Source organism: Hirundo rustica, chromosome 3, assembly GCF_015227805.2.
Source record: "Hirundo rustica isolate bHirRus1 chromosome 3, bHirRus1.pri.v3, whole genome shotgun sequence".
NCBI lineage: Eukaryota > Metazoa > Chordata > Aves > Passeriformes > Hirundinidae > Hirundo > Hirundo rustica.
In genome coordinates, this window is record NC_053452.1 from 7928631 (window position 1) to 7952903 (window position 24273).

The 24273-nt window shown below is 41.3% G+C and overlaps 1 protein-coding gene across 3 annotated transcripts in view; it reads right to left on the bottom strand.

The window, feature by feature from the left end:
- The window catches only part of LOC120751182 (1-phosphatidylinositol 4,5-bisphosphate phosphodiesterase beta-1), a 335996-nt gene that overhangs the window by 84231 nt on the left and 227492 nt on the right, over nt 1-24273 (bottom strand). For all 3 annotated transcript variants that reach the window (XM_040060651.1, XM_040060652.2, XM_040060653.2), the window contains exons 10-14: nt 19991-20137; nt 13517-13674; nt 10160-10242; nt 4371-4455; nt 3707-3884 (exon numbers count right to left, since the gene is read on the bottom strand). In XM_040060651.1, coding sequence (XP_039916585.1) covers nt 3707-3884; nt 4371-4455; nt 10160-10242; nt 13517-13674; nt 19991-20137 — 651 coding nt within the window. The remainder of the gene's footprint in view (nt 1-3706; nt 3885-4370; nt 4456-10159; nt 10243-13516; nt 13675-19990; nt 20138-24273) is intronic.

Here is a 24273-nt window from a genome sequence, read left to right on the forward strand (position 1 = left end):
ACCCTGAGGCTTTCTAAGGGACAATTAGCTTCAGTACCATCATTACTATCTGCATTTAGATGGGACTGCAAACTCAGGTCAGCACAGGACCTCTTCAATGCTGTGTGGCACACAAACACAGTGAAAACGGAGTCCTTCTCTAAGGAAGCCAAACAAAAGCCTGCCCATGGACCGAGGCAGACAGAAGAATATCAAGAAATTAGAGGATGCTGCTCCCTACCACAAGTTAAAACACAGATACTGCCAACCACTCGCAGGCAGAAGGGCACAGGAAACTCCAGTGAAAGAACAGGGCAGTTTTAAGGATGTTTTCAAGGATGTTTTCAACTGTCCCTGGTGAGTGGGGCAGTGTGGAGGAGATATGAAAGTGCTCCTTAGGAAAAATGATGAGTGGACAAAGGAGGCTGAACCCCAGCTGATGGGTAGAGGGGCTCAACACAGTAATACTGACTGGAGGATGATCAGGAGAGCTGGGAATGGCAAGCCAAATCCCTGGGCTGAGGAAGGAGTGTGCCAAACATTATTCATTCTCATCATCCTAACAGATACTGAGAGCCTAATAAAACCAAAGGTTAGACAGTGCTTGAAATTCAGAGGAATCTGGTCATCTGCTTTCTCAGACCCTTTCCAAACAATGGCCAGGATGAATTATGAATGTGGTACTTGCTGGTGCAGCTTGTTAACTCTGCAACTCTGCAGCATCCCAGAGGGCAATCACCTTTTGGGCTTTTTCCACTGCACATCAGCACTTGCTTATTTTTACAAAGGGAAAAATAAACTTTCTTCGGTTTGATAAACCGTTCTGCTTTGTAACACTGGTCTCAGCTGGCATTGGCAGCAGTTACATACACTGAGCCTAAAACCTTTTACCCAGTTTTCCATTTAGGCATCATGAAAGCATGGAGGCAGATCTGCCCTCTCTCTCTGTCTTCCATGACTCCTTCCTTGCAGCATCCACCGCTCTGAATAAACCACCCTCTTACTAGTGAGAAGCTAACAACTTGCTTATTTAACAATATTTAAATATTGCTCCAGTAGCACGTTTTAGCTCCGTTCAGCACGGGCCTGCTTTTGGTGAAATGTGTGTCCCTGCAGAACTGCCACTGCTCCTTCTCCACTGTGTTTTATCACAACTCCTTTGGAAACCTTGCTTGCTTACTTCTGTTCATTGTGCAAGACCAGCCAGGTCTAAGATGCTTCTTTACCAAAATTGCCATCTATCTCTCAATGGTTATCTCAGAAATGATTCTCCTGCTTTGTCAGCTTTACTCTACTTTTAGAAAAGGTTTTTTCCACTGAAATGTGTTCAAGTCACTTCCTCCATCAGCTTCATGGGCATCCTGCAAGGCATCCTACAAAGCTCAGAATTCTTTCTTTCATTATTGCAACTATTTCACGGGCACTACACTTTTATATGGTCTTATAACACATCAAAAACGTGGGTTTACTTGGGTTTAAATCTGACCCCAAGCAATGTAAGACACAGCAAATCTTGATATCAACTCCAGTATGAATTACTGTCTCCTGGAGATCAGCAGCTATCCTGACAGGAGCTATACAACCCAATTGAGTAGTTTGAATAATATGTCCAAGTTGCTAAATGTAAAGATTAAGGTTGGAGTACTGAAGCACTTAATGCTGAGAAATGTTAAGAATCAGGCTTCTGATTAATTGCATTTCTCCAGAGAGAAATTGGTATTGGGCGCAGAGGAGCACAAGGCTTGCAGGGCTCCAGGATGGCACATTGCCAATATGGAGATGTGAGAAGAAGGGTGTCATGGTGACTCTTGGGCTCTGCCATGTGGAAATTTTTCACTACCACAGTGTTCTTATAAAATGGTAAATAATTTATTTTTAACTGTCCACAGACAGAAAAACTGGCACCTGATTTACAGAAATGCCGTGTTCTCATAGCTGTAATCTCTGGAGCTCTGAATATTTCAAAATTCAAAGTACTTAAGAAAAATGACATTTTGGGTGTTCCTCATCAGTCATCCCTAAAGTGTTCTTAAGTTCTGTCAGATTTGTCTGTCCTTAGAGAAAATTGGTTTAATATTATTGCACTTCCCACAGGTATCATTCAGATAAATTCATTGCTGTTTGTCAGGAGCTCACAGGCAGCCTGGATACCCCCACAGAAACTCAGTGAGGATGCTCTATCAAGTACTGAATGACAAAGAGAGGAAAAATATTGACTAGCTGAATTCTCAGAAAGAGGCACAAGTCCTAAAGGAGAAACAGAGGCTGACACAAGGACTCCAAGCAACGTGTTTTGGCAATCATTGATGAACAAAGCCACCACAGCAATTCTGCAGTCTCAGTTCCAGCATTTTCCAACCTGTAAGTGCTCATTTTCACAATCAGAGGCTGTTACAGAGGTAACACGGGCATAATGGTCACAGTTAATTTGTAAAATTACACACCCTGTTAATGGGACTGACCCTTCTGCCTCACATCATCATCATCTTTATTCACAGCCTGGGTCTTTTCCTAGAAGAGCTCCTAGGGAGGCTCCTGAAAGGCAAAGCTGCTGCCCTCTGTGCAGCCCAGGCTCTCAGAAAGCCAAGGCCATGTTCTCTGCCACTGTCCTCACCGTGTGCTGGTAACAAAAACGAAGAGTTAGGAACACAGGGCTGACTTCAAATGCTGGAAAGGAGGCAGCTGGAACACACACTTATCTTTCTCCTGCTTGGGATTTGTCTAAAGCAAATCAAGAAAATAGTATTCATCCTGACACCAGGATGAATCTTCCTTTGAAATTCAAAGCGCACTCCGAAGCGTGCCCTTTTCATAGTTTCTTAAAAACAACAGTTGAAAACCCTTTCTTTGCTGCTAATAGGATAAACAATGTTATCCACAAATGAAGCAGGAATTCTTTCTTGTTAATTCTGCTTGGGGCAAACTGCCAGCATGAAAATTTTCAGCTCAGTTAATCAGAGTTTAGAAAAAACTACAAACAATGGGGAGAAGTTTGTAAATGGCAAATGGCGATGAACTTACATTTCAGCAGAGCTTTCAATTTACTCTTTAAGTTTTCTACTGCTGGGGCATAAATGTCTGTGCTTATAAGAACACAAAATTTTAGTCTCAATAGGAGAGGAAACTCCAGTGCAGGGAACAGACTGGGAATCAGGATATAGAAACTTTATTATTCTTGCCTGTTTCCACCTCTGGAACAGAAGAACATTTTACAGCACTTTAAACAGAGGTCCATGACATGTTCCCAACTAATGCAGGACAAGAGCCTTCCCTGCCTGAGGAACAGGGATCTCACCCCTTTATCCTAAACCCTGAGGCACTGCAGACACTCTACAGCTCTCCTGGACACTGGGTTCTGTCTGAAAGGGCACCAGAGAATGGCAGGCCCAGCCCAGAGGTGACAGGGAAAAGAGGACGTTTACATTTGATTTTGGTCTTGGGCACACAGGAAAGGCAGCCGAGGGTGGAGGAGCTGGCAGCTCCCTGTCCTTAATAAGCAGTGCAGAGAAATGTCAGCACACATCAGTGAGCCCTGGGTCATTCCATGAGAATTCCTCGGCTGCGAGCCCTCACAGAACGGACTCCGGGATCTTGAGGGCTGTTTCCTGCAGAGCAGCCCACACTGGGGCACCTTTACCTTGCTAGAGGACTGCAAAGGGATGGGATTGGAGCTGTAAATAAGCATTTGTGCCTAAGGGAGAAGAATATCAGTAGATCCAAGCCCTACCTGCTCCAGGGGAGGAAGGCTCAAACATACTGGACGTATCACTGCAAGTGTTGGAAGCTTGCTCCGACAGCTTCTTCTTCGCGCTCCCGTCTGCTGACTTGTGAGACTTCTTCTTATTCTTCACCAGGATTTTGTACATTAAATCCATAGGGCTTGGGAGAGGAACCCCAGCTTCCAGCTTCCAGGAGGAAAGAGGAGAGATTTGTTAGAGCAGCAGAAGAAACCAGCTTAGTTTAGTGGCAGTTTCTTAGGGAGCACACGGCACAGGACGGTTCTGTAACCTCTGTAAGCCCTGTTAAAATGAAATGGATTTTGCACAAGAGGCAATGTCAACATTAAATGAAATAGGGCTACTGAGGGCACTTAAGAAGAAAAATGCTTTATGAAATGTCTGCAGTAATAACCAAAATAAGTATTAGCTCAGATATGAGAGTCTACGTTTTAAAATGGCAGCTATGAGGATCAATTGCATTTAAAAGATCACAATTCACTCCATCAGGGCAATCTCTGCACCAGAAATGATGCTTAAGTCACCAACAGCTCACGTCGCTTAATACCCTCCTTTAGACTGAAAGGCTTTAAATGAAGAATGAGGCAGGACTGAGACCCTTAAATAAAAATTCATAGGGACATTTGTGATCTGATAAACACCAAGGCACATTACCGGGTATTTTTCCAAGGGATCCATAAGCAGTGCATCTCCAAATATTAATCTGCAGTACTCCGCCATTTTTGCCTGTTGTTTAGGGCTAAGGGGAGAAAAGAAAGAAAGAAATGAGTCCTACTAATGCTCCAGAGTAGAAGCAGCGGTAATGGAGTACCTTATAGCCCTAAACTAGATATAATTTCCTGATCCAATAGCTGTGAATTTTTCAGTGAGACCTGCATATATCATGCAATTATTTCACTTCCAATGATGGGAGTTTATCAAAGGGAACACACACATGAAGTAAAGGCGTAAGTCAATGGAATAGCAGTGAAACAACCACAACATGAATTTGCCTCCTTCAGGCAATACTTTTCTTCAAAATTTAAATATCTTCCCCCTCATGTTACTTTATACACATGCCTGGGATTTTTCTGGCACTACAGCAGTTTTCACAACATCCTCTGTAAGTAAACTGAACCACAGCAAACTCTACTTATAACCAATTTTCCCAGAGTGCAACCAAAAGATGAAATAATTCCTGCGTATCAGTGATGGAAGTTTCAGGACCGAAGATAGGTTTTTATAGCTCAGAAACATTATTCCAATCATCTCAAAATGCAGCTCAGTACCACAGTCACTCTCTAATTTTAGAAAACAGAGTATTTTTTGATACATGTGCCTGTTTAAAATGCGTAGCATCTGAGCTGAGGCATCTTTCAAAGTTTCCTTTTTTGACACTCTGTTGGGAAGTCTCAATTAAAGGACAGGTTTATATGGCTTAATATAACTTCCTCAGCTCCCGTTAATTAGGATCTGCATATCATGGAAGAGACAGGGATGCTATAAGCTATTATGTTACCATGGAGCTACTTTTCATGACAAAACAGAGCTGGATGTCGAGGAAAAAAAAGGGGAAAAAAGCTCATTTCTCTCTTGCAAACTAGGAATTCAACCCTTGGCTGTGCCCAGCTGGTCAGTGGCTACCAACTCCCAGGGTCAGCGTGGCCAAACCAGGGCTGAGAAAAAGGTTGTGTGGCCAAATGACATTTCAATCAGAAAATGTAATTTCCCTGGGATCAGCACCCTGGCTGCCCCTGGAAGCAGAGAGGGGCTGAAGCAGTCATTAGCCCAGTCAGTGACAAAAAAATACCACGAGGAGGCTTTAAATTACTCCCCAAAGCAAGAGCTGCACGCAGTTTGAATCCCGACAGCATTTCATGAATGCTGTGTTTTGCATGCAGCCAGTTCTGCACAGAAGATAAAAAGCATTTTTAGCTGAGGATGGAAAATAGAGTTGAAGACAAGCAGGGCAGCAGAACAGAGAACCCACACAGGAGAAGGTGATGGAGGAGCAGATCAGGCTGGGACATTGTGTTGGATGTTTCCAGCCCTCAGCTACCAAGGGAAATAAAGGCAGCACTCCAGCAGAGCGTGCATGTGCCATAAATCCACGGGTCATTATTAGAGGGAGTTTTATTTCAGTCTTCTCCCCCAGCGTGTGTTCTGGACAGATCCATACTCTCAGAACCCAGAAAGTTCAAAGGACAACTCCTTGAATCAAAAGAGAGCATTTATTGAAACCGCAGTAATTAGATGTGACATCATCATCATCCTTAAATGGACACAACTCCAAAAAGAGCTCTCTATAGGAACTCAAAAAAAAAAAAAAAAAAAAAAGCTAGAGTTAAATGTAATAAATTCCCAGCCACCACCACAGCCAGAAGAAATTCTTCTGATCTTCTGTGTTTAATTACATGTTTACCTCAAAGAGAGCACAGTGAGAACTTTCGTTTTTGCAAACGAGAAAAATGTAATGCAACGTTATGTTGATTCAGCGCATAAATTCCAATGTCACTGCATCCCAGAGGCAGAAAGGAGGAAAATTACATGAAAAACCAATGGGTTTTACCACCACAAGAAACCCTGGAGGTAAGTAAACAAGGCCAAACAAGAAAAATCTTGACACTATAAAATTACTTGTCTTTGTGATCTGGACTATGTGTACAGATATTTTTAAAAGCTCCTAAGAGGGAATTAAAAAAAAAAAAAAAGTTAGGAGTACCAGCATTTACCTGTGATAGTTTTTTGTATTCTCTTTCTCCCTAATATATACATCTCTATGTATGTACTGTTGCAAGAGAGATCATCAGGAATAGCAGATGACATATTCCTATTCAAGTATTTTAAAATGCTGGAATACCAGTTCATTTGTATTTTCCATTCTTTGAAAATTATGAACCAGAGCAACTGAAACACTGAAGTTTCTAAATCAGTAGGTTCCCCAATTTTTTTTCTGAAGTCAAAAACCAGGTATTTCTTGGTCCACATCTCCTGTTACTGGAAATTCTCTCAGCATTCATGCCTTGCAGTGAAAATTGATTGAGCTGACTTTAACTGCTTTATGATTTTTACTGTGCAGAAATGGACAGGTAGCACACAGACTAACTATAAATGCGCCCCAAAAGTGCTAGGGCAAGGGGACATAGAGGGGGAACGTGATACCTGGAGATATGGAAATGTAAAGAATATTAAGAAATGTCTTCATTATCATTATTGTAGTGCCTGCACTTTGTTTTACTGTGTTTGCATCATGCCTATTATGAAGGTCAACCACACAGGCTCCTTGGCACAACCGCTGCTCCCAACATTACATTTTTATCACTTCTGCAGAGATACTTCCTCTGCATAAGACAAAGGCACAGATGCTTCCCAGAAGAGTCTAAAATAATTCAAAGTGTGGGATGAAAAAGTGATAAAATCCCCGTTAATATTTCAAGCAACAATTCCAGCCAGAAACCAGCAGTATGAATAACTGTAATTAAATTTAATCTTGGAAGCAATCTCATATGGATACTGCTCAAGGATCACTTAACCTTTTTGCTATGTCATCAGTGCATTTCTAATTATAGAGTGTCTGCTCTCAGATTTGCAGATTGCTTATCGGCTTGCAAGCCCCATTTCAAACGTCAAGGTCTTCTTGAGGTCTTTTCAACATTTTCAGGGCACTTTTTGGCTTTTTTCAATTTTTTCACAGAACCACAGCTTGTTTTAGTGGTTTTTTTTTTTTTTTTTTCTCCAGTGAGCACGTTCTGACTTCAATATCAATGATGGCATACATAATATTTTATGTCATCTAAAAGTTACATGCTTGCCTGTTTTTCTTAACTTTTTATTGCATATAAACAGGCAAGAAAAAACCCGCACTATTAGTGGAGTTATAGTCAAGAAAATAAAAATCCTTCATGTGCTATGATGATATTGGAGAGGAGCCCTTCTAGGAAACACATCAAAGGAAGGCAAATGAGATGATTTACACAATGTGCTAAAAAGTGAATTTTCCCCTAGGTGGACTGGAAGTGTCAAAAATATTCCCATGAACATAATCCAGAAGGAAGAAAAATTGCATTTTAAATCCAATGGTGATTAACACTGTCATATCTATGGTGGTGATGTGAAAACTTATTTACCTCTGATAACTGCAGTCTGTTTAAAAGCCACAAACACAGGCTAAACCCATATTTTTGTTTAAGCCAATGCCAAAATTTCTAGGGGACCAGAATTTCACAAATGACTCTCGCAACTTGAAAAGCAGAAAAAAAATATTTGGTCCCCAAGAAGTAGGAATTGATGAAACAGGATTTGTTTGACAGCAATTCTAAAAAAATCTTTGGCACTTTTTTTAAGATTTAAGACAAAGTCCAGCTTTAAGATCTAGGAGAAAAACAGCATTCCAAGTAAACGACAAGACAAAAGGAGCACTCCATGAAATTAGGTGAACTTTTCTGTGAGTGGTGTGGCTAATTGCAGATTTCTCTGGCAACTAGCGGAGGTATTAAGGGGTAACTGTAGAAGTTGGTAAAATAACTAGAAATTATTTTCAGCCAAAGCAAAAACAAAAAACACACACGCTGAATCTGATAATTTACTACAGCAGAAAATAATCACTAGCAGGAAAGCCTCAGAAAGAGAAAACATCTGGTCATGGCTTTGCAAACTTGCTTTGCTAAAGACCTGTGTCTTAGCGAAGCATATCAGGGAATACACGTAAGGTTAATTCCTTATTCCATGGCTGGAGGTCTCTGGAGAGAAAGGTGCAATGCCTTCCGTGGGGCAAACTGCAAATAACAGAGTAATGCAGCAGGAGCTCTGTTCCCTTTCTGTCACATTCCTGCAGTGTCTGCCTTTAATCCTGACACTGTTTTATCTTATAATTTTAAAGCCACTTGTGTATATAACTTACATCTGACAGGAGTTTATTTCATAAATCTTTTTACTTCTTCGCCTTCCTAAAATAGAACAGATCACCCTGGAACAGTCAAAGATTTAAGTCATAATGACTTTAAAGGAAGAAAAATGTAACTCTTGTGGTTGAAATAATTTAGCTGTTGTTTTTTCTCTGCCTCAGAGTAACAGAGTGAATGTACATTATAATAAATCCAGAAGAATGAGTACAAAATATAATACTTTCAAAAAGTATGCTTGACATCTTTCCTAAAGGCCAGAGGCTGCCTTCGGAAGCACTGTGAGTTCAGACCCACAGGAGTAGGTGAGTGCAAGTCCAAAGGGACAAACTATACACCAAAAAGAAATGAGGGGGCCATTAGAGAAGGAAATTAAACACAGCATCTGTGTGGTCTTTCAGAGGAAGACAGGAATAACTAAGCAGGATTTAAGAGGTAGCTGTTTGGATCACAACCATGTGGCCTCGGGACGTGTGCAGGGCAAACACACATTTGACCACAAGAGGTAAATTTATACTCTGAGGTGTACAGGCAGTGGAGCTCAGCCCTCAGATTTAAATTTTTCTACCTACATAAATTTTGATCAATATTGCCACATCTGTTCTTTGAAAATATTCTTACATAGCTTCTTCTAGCAGTTCCTTCCCTTATGACAAGAATATTATTCCTAAAACAACGGAAAAGCAGTTAGCCTTCACCCTTTTCCTTTTTCAGAAACAAAAATGCCAACATAATTTCTGATTTGTATTAAAACATTCATAGCTGTCCCCAAGAATATTTTTATTTTACATTGGAAAAAAAAAAAAAGCCAAAACAAAACCCAAAAATTAGTTTCTAAGTCCAAACTGCCTCCAGAAGTGTTGGAAGTGTTTTCACAGCAAAAAAAAAAAAAAACCAAAAAAAAAACCCACAAAAGGGGAAAAGGCAATTCAAGCTAAGGCACATGTTGTATGTCAATGTCACCCTACTTTGAACCATGTGGTCTCTGCACACAAAAACAAAGTTAATGTCAAAAATAAATCAGAACTATAAAAATAAAATAGATCACTAGGACAAAGCTAGAAGTGCTCTCATTAATTTTTTCTTCTCTTACATGGAAAAATTGTCCTTTTCTTGCAACAATAACAACAACAACAAAAAAAAGAAAATTAAATAAACTTAAGAAAACTGGTTTTTGGTTTTTTTGCAGAAATGAACTCCTATTTTTCAGTCCTTTAAGTCCACGGTTCTGGCCTCTGCTTCTAACACGAGAGACAGAGCAAATTCTGAATATGTTTATGGCACAGAATAGGGTCACCAGCAGGTGAAACACTGCCTCATGTTCTTCGGAGTATTGTTACATTCCAGCAGAACGTACCGAGAGCGAAAAGTTAACAAAATCCCTGTCACAATCAAACCTCCACTCTCACACAAAAGGTCCTGATTCAGGAAGGTTTTCAAGAACAGGCCCAATTTCATTTTTGGATAGGAGCTGTTGTTTGTGTCACAAGTGCACACACAATTTCACACCTAGACCTTATAAAAAATGAAACATCAGACAAGAAAAATGCGGTAATTACTTACGAATCCACATGATTTTCAAAGGAAAGGAGGATTGGAAAGGGCGATGTCTTAAATGCACATTCAGCAATAGCTTCTATTACTTCCTAAAGAATCAAAAGAAACACAGTTACAAATTTAGCCCTCTAAAGAAGCACAGTTTTAACCTTTGAAGACAGAAAAACCAAACAAGCTCTGAAAACACTCCCTGAGATCAGCCCTTCCTAAACATCCCAGAAAGCTCTGGATGTGCTCTTACCACAACCATATTTTTCAACCTGAACTACACGCAAATCTCCAAAATGTCTCAAGCAATACGTTACTCAAGAAATTATTTATGTCTGCCAAAATCAATAGTTTAAACGTAAAGCTTGCTTCTGCTGTGGAGTTGTTCCATGCCTGCAGCTACGGCTTTCATGTGCTACAATAAACATGCTCTGACAAAGGCAGATCTTCTAAACATCATCAGCACAAGCATGTATCCATAAAATCCTTCGTTACTCTGACTCACATTTTAGTTCCTTCTCTTTTTTTTTTTTGATGATGGAAATCCCTTTAAGGCAAAATAAAGGAAAAAAAAGAAATCTTTACTCAATTAAAACAGTTGGTTCTGTATTAATTATCAGAGGACTCAGCAAAGGAGACTTCCGTAAAGTTTCCTGTCAGCTCTGTGAAAAATGGAAACCCTAAATCCAGTAGAAAAGCAATTTGATAACTATGATTTTAGTGAGGTGCACAATCAATGCACTCATCGTTACAAATTATGAAATGTTTCCCTCTTGGAACAAATCTCTCTTCCATAAGAACTTATAAAACACTGAAGACTTTTCATATGCTGGCAAACTCTGGAATTTCTAAGAACCCGTAAGTCTCTGCCATGCCAAATCACAAGGATGACTAAAACCTAAAAGATGTTTTATTTTAAACAAGCTTTCTCTGGGGATTCCTCTCGTTCGTTTTCTGTACTTTTAGAGGCTCAACTGAGAAGTGTAACAGCAGGAAATCCACTTCCTAAAGGAAAAACTGAGCTTCTGGTACATTCTTCTGGCCCACTTATTTTCAACTGCCTTGCTGCTGCAAGAGGGGATGGAATCCTGTATGAGTGGGGAAAATAACCTGGAGGAGTAAAATTAGAATTGCACCCATGGGATGCAAGGATGAGAAGCTCAGATGCCGGTTCGGTGAAGGCAAACGCTCTGTGGTCAGAAGGAAACGAGCTGGCAGGTTCCACACTTGGCTCCAGCTGCAGGATGACCCACCTGAAGCAGCTCTCCAAGGTGTAAACATGGTTACACACACACAGATCCCTGCTCATGGCATGACATCCATGGCCACTCCCTGCAGGATCCCACCCTGGCAGCAGCTCACAATCCACAGCCCAGGAAAACCTGACGGATTTCTGAGTCACGAAGCGAGGGGAAAACCAAGGAACCCAAAAGCCCAGGAACATAAGGATGAGGAGCGCATAGTGCTGCTGCCTCTGCACTTTAGGGCGTCTGTCTGAGGCTGTGAACGGCGGCAGACTGAGCACAATCCTTGTGCTGTGGTCACGGCAAAAGTGTGAGCTGATAAATGATTCAGAACTCAAGACATGAATTGATTCTCACACTCCTGACACGTTATTTCACTGCCATTTTGCTCCTCCCCAGCCAAGCAGCACACTTGGAGTGTTGAAAAGAAATCGAGATGTTTTTCACATTTTTCTGTGTGGATTAAAAAAACGCCTGCCCTGAAATGACCGATGAAATACTCCTGAGCAGGTTTAAAATACCTTCCAATATCTCTCCTGCTAGCACAATGCCAAGGGTTGAACATCTAAATATCCAGGGATAATCCTTGTTCCCACTAATGATCCTTTTAAAAATCAGATTAACTTCGTTTTAAATTCCTGCTCATGACCAAAGCAGTCGAGAGCCATCTTCCTTAATTAAAGGACTTCCAGCAATCAAACCCCATGCCTATAAACATAATTAGCTTCCCATAAACATAACTGGAAAGTTAATAACAAACGTGCAAGAAGGCTGTTTTACGTGTTTCTGTGATTAACGCAATCAGGGGAGAATTGGAGAAAGCAAACTGGAAAAAACAAAGGAGTGTTCTGGTAGAAGTGAAACTTGGTGTTCTGTCTGTGGCAGACCTGTTTGCTTTTTTCCCCTAAAGAAAGGCACCAGAAGACAAAATCCCATCCAACAATAGGTTTCAAGTATGGGAGAAATGTCTCAAAGCTGTAGCTGGCACAGAATCCACACGTAATCCCTGGAACATAACCACAGTCAATAACGAACCTTTTCCCACATATTCCTGCACACAGCTAAGGCTAGAAATGTATTTCCACGGTGAGTTAGTGCCTCAGATGAAGAAGAATTATTTCTTCACACTTCAAAAATGATTTCCTGAGGTACCATTATAAGCCGTGCTGCCTACCAATCCTTATACTGCAGGAAAACACCTCCATTATGCTCCTCTAACACCTCGGATCCAAAACATCTTTAAGAGAAAGATAACAATATAAGGTTATTGGTAAGGGTATGGGCGCTACCTTATACTGTAGAAAAGGAAATGGAAGATGAAATTCAATAATATAGATGACATGTTTAGGGTTTGAATGGCACAAATATCCCTTCACAGTCTCCAAAGATATTAATTTTTCTTTTTCACCCGCCAGTACTTTGGGTGTGATTCCAAGCATCAGGGATAACATTGCATACACACTTTTTTTTTTTAATATATAATGCCGAGTGTCTGGGTCCTGCACATGGAGCCTGCCCACCTGGCCATGAGCAGCATATTTTTCTCTGCTCACAGGAACTTAAAGGCTTGCGAATTGTTGAGACCTAGCTGCTATTTCCTGTCTCAGTTCAGGACTTTCGCCTCCCACTCCCAGTGACCAGGCAGAGAGGAGAAAAGGATGTGCTGGTTACTGCTGTCCAAATCCTGTGGCCTCCAGCTCTGTCCCACGGAGCAGTAACCCAAGCAGTTGCTCCTCCCAATGCCTCCACACCCCCATGTCTCTGTGCAGAACCAGCTGTGGTGGCTATGCCTGGTCCCTCAGCCCTGGCCGTGGCCTCGCTTGCTTCTCTCCCTGCAGGAGTTGCTGCAGGGACGTGCACAGGAGCATGGACCCGGGCACGGAGCCCAGTCCCAGATGGCACCGCTATCACACCACATAATCCCTTTTCCTCATGCTGCCATGACCACCAGGAACCCCTCCCCACGCAAGGTCCAAATGCCGCAGCTCCTCTCTTCCAACGGTTCTGCAGCTGCTCCGTAATTTCCTCTCACGGCGTCTTCCTGCCCCTCCCACCCTCGCAGCGATGTACCTGTGACGGTTTTGCACGAGAAGAACCCTCCCCAGCTAAAGCAGCTGCCCCGGTGCTGTACCTTGAAGGAGATCTCCGTTGTCATAGTGAATCCGTGGGTGATGACGGGCTCCTCCTCCGCTGTCCGCCCCTTCCAGCAGTCCAGCTCCACGCAGCGGCAGCCCGACAGGAGCACCTGCCGGTACATCTCCACCGAGGAGTTGCCAGCCAGCTGTCCAGCTGGGACAAAACACAAAAGAGGCAAGTCGTTCTGGGCCTCAGGAATAGATAAAACTTATCTGACAGTAATTAGACTTTACAGCAGCTTCTACCCTTGGCCCAGAGGAACAACACGCTCTGAGGAATACGAAAAGCCTAAGAACGCAACAGAACTCACTTCGGCACAGTCAATGTCATGGTTTGGATCCTGGCCTCAGTCAAACAGAGAAATAACCCAGCTGAAACCAGCTCAAAAGCTTCTGATGGGCAGCATCGAATACATGAAATAATAATAGTAATAATAACAATAAAGTTTAGTGCTGTGAGATTTTGTTATCCCTTGACAAGCACTGTGAAATTCAGAGGCGACTCAGGAGACCAAGACCACATTTTTCCACAACATGCAATGCAGTTTAGTACAAGATGAAGCAAAGCCCCTGGAGTCTCTAATGGCACCGTCATTAGATCTCAAATCAATATTTAATATGCTAACCACTGCAAGGAGTTGGTCAGTTAAATTTCCTGATGTGATACTGTATTATGTAGGGAGAAATTCAATTAAACTGTCCTTTTCCAATTAAGCATGAAAACTCATTTTTTCCAAACTTGGGAAGTCTTAAAAAAGAAACACCAAAAAAAAAATTCCCAACCCAAGCCCACAAAGAAGTCCAGTTGGATTCAGGGAAGGATATCCAGCCAGGCTGCCTTCATCTGCTGGAACAGGTTTGATTCCAGCCATTCAGATACAAATTTCTTGCAGCAGAGAGGTAACAGAAATGGAAGAATGGCTTTGTGCTTCTTTTAGATGTGAAGAAAATGGATGCAGTTTCCTGCCCTCTAGCAGACATGCTGAGAAGATCTTCCTGGATTTCTTGAAGGAAAAACAGTTTTCTTTTTAGAGAGGCAGTCAGTTCATTTGCAGTGAAGATTCTTTAATGACTGGGGACATATAAATACTCCATCTAGACTGGCATATACTATAATGCAGATTAAGCCCCATTTTATTGTCTCTGTGATTCTGTGTTTAGGTTTTATGCTGGGAAATACGCATTTTGGGATTTGCTTCACAAAACAGCATTGTCTGTTTTCACCTTGTACTAAAAACTATAACAAAACCTGTTCTTACTTGAAAATTCCTGGTTTTGTCTGATACACGAGGTAGAGCAATCATAAATACTCCACAAGGTATTAACATTACTCTTGTTGGAATCTGTAAGAGTTCTTAGTTCCTGCTGGAACCAGTGAGAAATATCTGTTAATAGCAGAAGAAATCAGCCAGTGCTGGAAACCTCTGAAAATCCAAATGGAGTAGCAAAGTGACAATGTGTCTCTTTTTTTTTTTTTTTTTTTTTTTTTTCATTCAGCTTCTTCCTGCTTCACCTTTGATAATGGCAGATTATCTTTCCTTACACAAAAGCCTTTTTGGTGCAGTTCCAATGTCTGGGTTAAGTAGTGGCTCTTTTTCTTTGCAGGATGCAAACAGGCATAAGCATGGATCAGGGAATAACAACTCACATTTCCATGTACTCATCCCTAAGCATCTGCTTATGAAATCCTGGCTCTCACAGGGATCCACTGAACTCCATTGCCTAAAAAACGCACATTCACTTAGAAAACTGTTCTAATGTTGTCTGCCTTTTCCCTTGGAGCGTTTTAAGTTTGGATTATGAAACTATTCTATGATTAACAAATTCTATTTCCAAGAGACTCCTGGTGGTTATCATTGCTAAGTGTTTTGGGCTCCAAGATCCTTCACCTTCAAAAGTGCTTAAGTAAATCATGACATGCATCACTTGCCATATGACGCTTCCCACACGACCTTATTAATAAGGCTCAGACACTTTGGAAGGATTCCTGCAAAGGATAAGAGGCTATTCAACCTCCAAACCATGCAATCTTCAGAAAGACTCACAGGCAGAGTGCAAAATTCTAGCACACATTTTAATAGCCCCAATGGCTTGTTTTTCTGAAATACAAAATATGAGGAATGTTCCCCCAAATGTGGGGGTTTTGCATATATTATATAGAAATGTCTACTGTGTGAATCCCTATTTGCATTTATTTAAAATACCCTTTTGCATTTTAAAATGTGATAACACAGAGACTAAAGGGAAGACTTCCAGTATGCTTTTAATAGCCTGAGTACAGATCAATTTTTTAATACTGGAAATCGAAAGCATTATGTATTCCCTTCTACAATACAAGCAGTGTCTACAGTAATACCATAGATAACATTTGCATCCCATCACTCTTTATGGACTAAGGAGAAATGGATTTTGACAAAAAGTCACTTTTCTGAAAAATGCAATGGCCAAATAATCCCTGACAGGATACTGAAATGAGCTGGTGCTGATTGATCTAAGCTGAGGATATGACCCAGAGGTTTCCCCACACAGAGTACTTCCACAGTTCTGTAACTTTAAGCTGCCCATTTCTCAGGAAGTGCATCCTAGTTGGGTTCATCCACTGCTGTTTTTCCAAGTGGAAGTTATTTGCAATACGTGGAGTTAAAACGTGGCTGCTATCTATTTAAGGTATCTTTCCTCCCCAAACTGGAGGATTTTTGGATCCAGCTATTTGCAATCACCTGACTCTTCACTATCCTAGAACCAAAGGCTGCTTCTTCCCTCTCTCCCAACACTTTCTGCCAGCATGAGGTGCCTGTATCCTCCCTCCCTTTGCTGGGCACAAACAGGAGCTGCTAAACCTCCTCTCTCCAGACAAGTCCTGGAGAAGCAATCGGTGCCCTGGATCATACCCTGGGGTTTGCAGTGTGCAAACTCAGAGCCCCACGCTGCTGGGAGCCTGGCTCCTCACTCCAGCAGCCACACAAGGCGCCGGCAGCTGAGATCTTTTGAGACACAGCACGTTTATCTGAATTTATTTTCCTCCTGAGCTATTTCACCACGCACAGGACAAGTGGATCAGACCCCACACCGTGACATATTCTGCTCCTGCTTGTATGTCAGCCAGAATTGGGCTCTCAGCCTTGCCTGCTGTTTTTAACACTTCACACTGGACCAAAGCAGGATGTGTGGCCAGCAGCAGGAAGGTGTCACCCAGCTTGGCATCCCTTCTGTACGGTGCTGTCAGCTTGGAAACTGCTCTGGAGGCTTTGAAGGTGAAGAAGGTTTCAAGGAAGTGCTGAATGCAGATATCAAGCAGCAACAGTGAGGACTGAGGAATCACTAAGAACAGAAAAGCTGGAGGATGGTAGATGAGAGGTCACAGGCAGCAACAGAGAACTGCCACTCATGAGACATTTTACTAGAAAGAACTGAAATGCCAACCTAATGCTGAGATTATTGTTCCTTTTAGCCAAAGCATGGGCTAAAGGTGTGTGATTTTAGTATTTTGCATTTCCCATATAAAACAGCAAGATGCCCAGCCCTTAAAACATGTAAGGCTGAGTATGATATACCATCATTTGTCTCTGACTTGGGGTGCTGCTGAAAGAAATGTTGCAAAGTCAGTCCCCACTGTGCCCACAGCAGAAACCTGAGGTGAGACTCCAGAAAAAAGCAGGGTAGCACTTTAAGGGTTCAAAGGAACAAAGAAATAAATATGATACCAGTGAGAAAAAAAGATGAGACAGTAAAATAGTTTCTCAAAGATGACATTTCTTTAAGTTAGCCTAGGTTCACTGCAAATCACTTCTTTCTCCATGGATTTTTACCTTTGTTCTTAAAAATTATACTTCCCTAAGAAAAAAGAAAGCAGTAACACTCCTAAATAAATAATCAGGACTTGATGTACTGCCAAGGGTTTCTACTAAAGGCTAGGAAAATGATCAGCACAATTAAAAATAAATTCAGAGTGTGCACATGGTGCTTTTTATGTTACAGTGCTGTTTCTTTGTGCATGCTTTTTCTGGGTTAAAAAAACTAACAAAGGGAGAGATAATTGGTAGGACATTAAGCTCAGTAATCATAAAGTAATGCCAGACTGAATGGTTTTCTTATTGTCCTGGTAATTATTACATGACTAGTTGCTGTTTCATGGCCTCAATCAGGGCAAAGGTGCTTCCAAGGCTTCCCTTCCAAAGCCATGAGCACTTGAGCAGATCCTTCAAACTCTTTTGGGGAAAAAGAATAGCCTGCCACCATTAATTTCATTAATTTTACTTCCTTGTTGGAAGAAAGCAAATGGGAATGTGATTGCTGTATCTGATGGAGGCTCAGAGCAAAATCCAAGGCTGTCAGTTCTTGTAATGCACAGATCAAAATCGAATCATTAATCCCATTGCGGCCAGCTGCCACACATTCCCTGAACATAATGAACCCACTTAAAGGGAAGGGCTTGAGGTTTGTGCCTGTAAATGTGAAAATATGCACTCGAAAAAGGAATCTGAAAGAACTTCAGACTTCTTTTGCACTGTCCCCTGAGTTTATCCTGATTTACTCCCCTCAGTTTACTAAGTTAGGAATATTTTGTCAAATTAAGACTGAAGATCATGTTTCCAAATATAGCCTCTGCAGTTACTTGGAAATGCAGGCAAAGAAACCTGTAGATGCAATCTGAGACGATTTGCACACTTTCACATACAAAGTCAAAGCAAAATTAGCAAGTGTCAAGGTAAATAATTAAACATGTGAGGTCACTTGTAGTGCCATTAAAAAAATTGGAATAGGTTGGACTAATCATGAATTCCCATCCTTAATTCTTTGGGGTTTGGCTCTAAACGTTTGGAACATGTGTCTGTCCTGACCAGCCCTGATAAAAATCTGTTGTATGAACCTGGCTATAAATTCCTGCTGGTAGAGGGGAGAGCAGTCTTTTATCTCTTCAGATCAACCTTAAATTGCATCTTCTTTAAACCTCCCTTGGGCTTGTGCTTCTCACTTTAGCACTACAGCTTTACTGTTTTCTTCCAGAATATCTGTATAAAGCTGCAGCATTTGGCTTAAGCACCAACTAATCCTCAGTGACAGAACAAAGTCCATACTGGAGGTAAGAGGCCTGCAGAACATCTTAGTTAAAAATTGCTTTTGCTTTGGCCACGTCTTCGTTCCACCAAAGAGCATAAATTTCCGCATATTAGAATCATAACTTAAAAGTGGCCACACTGATTTTTGTTTCTTTTAATTCAGAGAAAGAAAATCGCTGTCAAAACAAATACTTATGTGACAAGTTCTAGCACAAAACACATTTTACAGCTGAGATATAAACCCTTGAAAAATGGTGTCTAATGGAAACAATGACAGTTCATTCAGTCCATGAAAGCTGGCGAAGGTGCTGGAGAAAGAGCTGTAACAAACATAAAGCAGATGAAAATAACTCCCATGAGATCTGTTTAAAGTGGGCATTACCACTGCCTGGGGCTGTTCGTGTTTTGGAATACTGGCATTCTGAAGGAGTTGGTCAGTTAAGGCCAGTCTGTTAATAGCTTTAAAAAGCCTACACTATGCATAAACCGCATTTTTAGCACTCAGTGCAGCATCATTTTTTTAAATTAAACATAATGCTAAGTCATTAGCAAACATGACAGGACAAAGCAAACACCAAATCAAACAGGAGAGAACTCCCTGTGCACATCTGCTTGCCCAAAACGTTTGTTCCTATGTAAACCAAACTAAAATAGTAAATTTACAATTATTTTCTCACGAGTTAACAGAACCTTGGACTAGAAAACTAATGCCAAAAGTCGAATTCCTAAACTGCCTTAGCTTTTTCTGAATCTTAAAGCATTGTTGACTTTGCTGTGCAAACAGTACAGTTCAGACTGTAAATCTAATTAACAGGAGCTTCTGGGTGCTCAACCTCTTTAAAAACATGACAGCACCTAAAAATTTCAGCTCAGATGTTAGCTGCTGTCAGGGAGCACATCTCCACTCCTTGCATTTACAGGCTGTCAGAAAATTATGTGCCATGTTGGAACCTCCTCCCTAATCTCCGAATCAAAGCAAATTTCATGGAGCACAACAAACTGCCAGATTTAAAGTTTAGGGGCAAATTTATGAGCGACTGAGATGCTTCCCGTATTCTGCTTTGCACAGTTGCTATCTTTGTTGTCATAAAAAGTACAATGTTCATTCTCCTCCCTAAAGATGGGCCTTAATATGGAATCCTGCTTGAGGGAACCTTTCCAGGGATTTCACTGGGTTTCTGACCAGGCCTTAACTGAACAACACAACAGCTGCTCACATATTAATAAAAGTATATTTGATGCACTTGTGTTGCAGCTGCAACAAAAATCAAGTGCCACCTTTGCTTCCCTGAAGACTGAACAACATAATCTGTTTAATGCAGATGTTTTTAGTGTATTTTACGTTATCACCGAAAATACCCTCAGAATTTTTCTAAGGTAAAAAATTGGATCTGTCCAACACTGCTGTACCTGTGAGGTAGGTGTTGTGTGAGGAGTTGATGAAATAGTGTGACAGTGGTTGAGACATATCTTCATTTAAATCCAGTTTCTCAGGTGGAACGACGCCGTTCTCTTCTCCACTCAGATACCGCATAAATCCATCCACGGATATCTGTCCTGAGAGGAACACAGAGCCAGGGAAAGCACCAATCAGTTTCAACCACAGACTCTGTGACATGCAGATGAATTCAACATACACTTACACAAAGGCACGTGTGCAAGGCCACGTAAGCATCAGCTTGGCTTTCACCTAGTTATCCAAATATTCTTTTGTTACACTGCCTCATTTTCAGCCACACAAGTTGCCGGTAACACATATCCCTTTAGATGTGACAAAGATGCAGCACTTCATAATCAGCACCTACAGAAAATCAGGTGCATGGGGGAATCAGAGCTACAGCGAAAACAGATCTAAGCCCATCAAGGAAAGGGGTCTTTGGGAGACAAAACAAAGCATGCTTTCCCCAGGAAACCAAGAAACCTGCAGAGAGCCACAGACACAGGTAACTCCAACCTCTTTTGAGAGTGGTTCAGTGTGTGCATGAACTACCTTTCAAGTGGGAACTAAGCTTTGCAATTTTTATATTTGTCTCCTAATTCATATCTCATTGGAGTGCCAGCATAAATGATCACTTCACATGCTGCTGTCAAGTTAGAAAGCTGAGTCCTATCCTTTCATGCATCTCAGTGGAGCTGTTCTTACTACATCAGAAAGACTTTTGCTGTCAAGCCTTCTGCATAAAGTTGACTTCAGGGTGTCAATTTGTACATTTAAACTAAAAAAAAAATAAAAATCCAGTAATCTATAATTGAAGATTACTGCTTAATTGAACAGATTTGAGACATTTTTCTTTGCCTGGTGTTTTTTTGCTATTTTGTCTAAATTTCATCTCTTTACTCAACCATGTATCTTTAGTTATTTCAGCACCTGCCTACAGTAAAACAGGTCTTCCGTATTTTTGAACTACGTGTTTGGTGACTGCCAGCAATGAGAATTTCTTACCTCTTGTGTCCAACCCAAAATATTCTGCACAGTCTGTTAAAGCAAAATCTCATCTGCCTGATGATAGCATTGAAAAATTGAAGATTTCAGTTCTACTCCTGACTCTGCCACCCTCTCCTTTCAGGATCAATCCCTTTTTATACTAAGGCATATAAACTTACACATATTTTTCTAGAAAGTTAAAAATCTAGCAGACAACCCTGTCCTTTTTTTTTTTTTTTTCTAAAAACTTGTAACCACATGATGCAAATATTGCTTGTAAAGCATTTACTTAAAATCTGTGCTTGGACCTGATTTGGCTCTTGCTCAGAAAGGAAAACATATAACAGTCTTAATGTGCACTTAAGACATCCCTCATTTGCACATCCCTCATTTTCATAGCAACCCATGACTGGTATCACGAAACGAACTTATTCATGAGAGAAGGAATGCTGTGACAATACAGAGCACCGCAATTGCCATTCATTCTTATGACAACAATTGTAAGAAGGTTGGAAAGAAAAACATCAAGTCCATCCACTATTTTAAGGCTGTAATCTGAGTGCAATCCTGTCAGGCCCCACAGCTGCTCTGCTAGAGGGTAACTAAATCATCTAGAGATGGAGGCCCACGTATTTTCCTTTCCACAAGAAAAAACACAAGAAGGTGAAAGTCAGGAGAAAGAAAAAACCCACTGAGGTTTTTTGTGAAACTAAAGGTTTAGGAACAACCTTTCCACTGTCTGAATCAACCAGAGAATGCCAACATTATCAGGTGCTATCATGGAGTTAGCTTAACCTAAAATTCACCAAAGAGAACATTCTGCACCAAGTTTACTGGGATACAGGTAGAGAATATGTTGTATATCTAAGTGAAATAATAGAGGAAAAAACAAAGTTAAGATCTGAACGGGATAGCTGCCACTTGCATTTTGTTGTACAGATTCATGCACAAGTCGTTTTCAAGGTTCTCAAAGTGATCTTTGCGTTCAATCTTCAAAGTGCACCTGGCAAACAGGGGCCTTGTTTTTCAGATGGAGATGCTTCTCCTGTGCATTGCTGCTGCTATTAACATAAATCACAGCGAGCATTATTCACATGAATAATTAGGCAGCTTCTGAGTTACCCACTTGCCTGAGCTCACGGCTCTAGAAGGCGATTTCCCCTACCACAATTAAGCAGTCAGCGTTTCAGAAAGTGAAGCAATTTGCAAGTTCAATGACAGCCAATATTGCACCAGCGAGAGCCTGTCTGCAGAACAGAGATGGCAGGTGTCAAAGGGGCTTTGTGCCCTGGAAATTAAAGGGTAGATTGTTTGTGACCAATGTCAATAATATTCTGAGGCCAACTGCAGAGAGGATGATCCTTGGTGGACAGTCATCCCCAAAAAATAGTCTCAATTAAGTGGTAAGATTTGTTCTCTGTTTCCTTAAACATATTTCACCTTTACACAGACACCAGCAAGAAAAAATAACACGTTAGCAGTTGTTTTGATTACAGTTGTCACCTATTGTCTTTGGCTATATAATAGGAAGATTAAATCGTGTGTTTAGATATAAAAAGTTAGAGAGACATAATGCAAAGACACAGAGAAATTACAGATTCATATTTTTCTTCTTCTTTTTTTTGGCTTTTTGTATTAAAAGTAACTTAGCCCTAAAATTTTGATTAAACTTCCAAAAATATCTAGTATGCTTTACACACTTCAAGCTGTAGAGTGAATTGGCTTGTCTTTTTCACTCACCACTGCCACGTTAAATTTGATCTGATGTCTCTTCTCGGGACGGAACTCACATCTGTGCAACCACAGCAAAAGCCACGCCAGCAGCTGCTGCCCTCAGCGAGACCCTTTCCTCTTCAGGGCTTGGAGTTTGCCAGCACAAGAAATTTATTCTTCTTCTCCTTCAAACACCTCTCCTCTAATTTATCTGATTAATTACAATTTCCCTCCCTATGGGGTCACTCAGTAGTGCTTTATTGAAACGCTTAAAACCAGCACAAACACAAAAAATGCCTCCTTTTCCCTGAGGAACCCGGCTGATTGAAATGTTCAACACAACTTACCCAGACACCTCCTGCTGAAGAAGGCAAGAGCTTCCTCATCCTCCACTCTTCCTCAGACGTCTCCCTTTTCCTCTCTCACTTTGTCCTCTTTTCCCTCACACTCCGCACATTTTCCTCTCACATTTTTCACGTTTCCCCCTCACACATGGCACATTTTCTCTCACTGCATTTTCCCCCTCGCTCTTAAGAGTCTTTTTCCCTTCGCACTTTGTGCTTCTTCCCCTCACACTTTCAACTTTTCCGTTTGCATTTTTCCCTTCACACTTTGCCCTATTTCCCCTTCCACTTTTTCCCTTAACACTTTGCACTTTTCCTGCCTCGCTTTGCCCTTTTTTCCTCACGCTTTGCACATTTTCCCTTCACGCTGCACTTTTCACCTAACTTTGCACTTTTTTCTGCACTTTCGTCCTTTTTCTCTCACACTCTTCACTTTTCTGCCTCTCACTTTCCTTTTTCCCCTCACGCTTTCCACTTTTCCTCCTCATGTTTTGCACTCTTCCCCTCACACTCTACACTCTTCCCTTCATTCAGTCCTATTTCCCCTTACACTTCCTATTTTCCCCTTACATTTTGCACTTTTCCCCCTCACTCTCTGCACTTTTCCTGCCTCACTTTGCCCTTTTTTCCTCACACTTCACTCCTTCCTCCTCACTCTGCACATTTTCCCCTCACATTTCACAAATTCCCCCTCACACTTTGCACGTTTTCCCCCCACACTTTGCACATTTTTCCCTCACGTTTCATGCTTTTTCCCTTCACACTTTACACTTTTCCCCTCACTTTGCACTCTTTTCTGCACTTTTGAGCTTTTTCTCTCACACTGCACTTTTCTTCCCTCTCACTCTGCACATTTTTTCCTCACACTTTTCACTTTTTCTCCTCATATTTTGCACTTTTCCCCTCTCTCTTTGCACTTTTCCCTGTTCGTGTTTTTCCCTTCGCACTTTGCCTTCATTTCCCCTTACATTTTGCGCTTTTCACCTCACAGTTTGAACATTTTCCCCTCACACTTTGCACTCTTTCTGCACTTTTGCCCTTTTTCTCTCACGCTCTGAACTTTCTTCCTCTCTCATTTTGCACCTCTCCCCTCACACTTTGCGTATTTTGGACTTGATTCCCAAAGCACGTCAAAGTGGCCAGCTAAAGTTTGGCGCCAGCCAAGTAAGTAACAGATCAATTTTAATGTTTTTATTGTGCACTGGAACAGG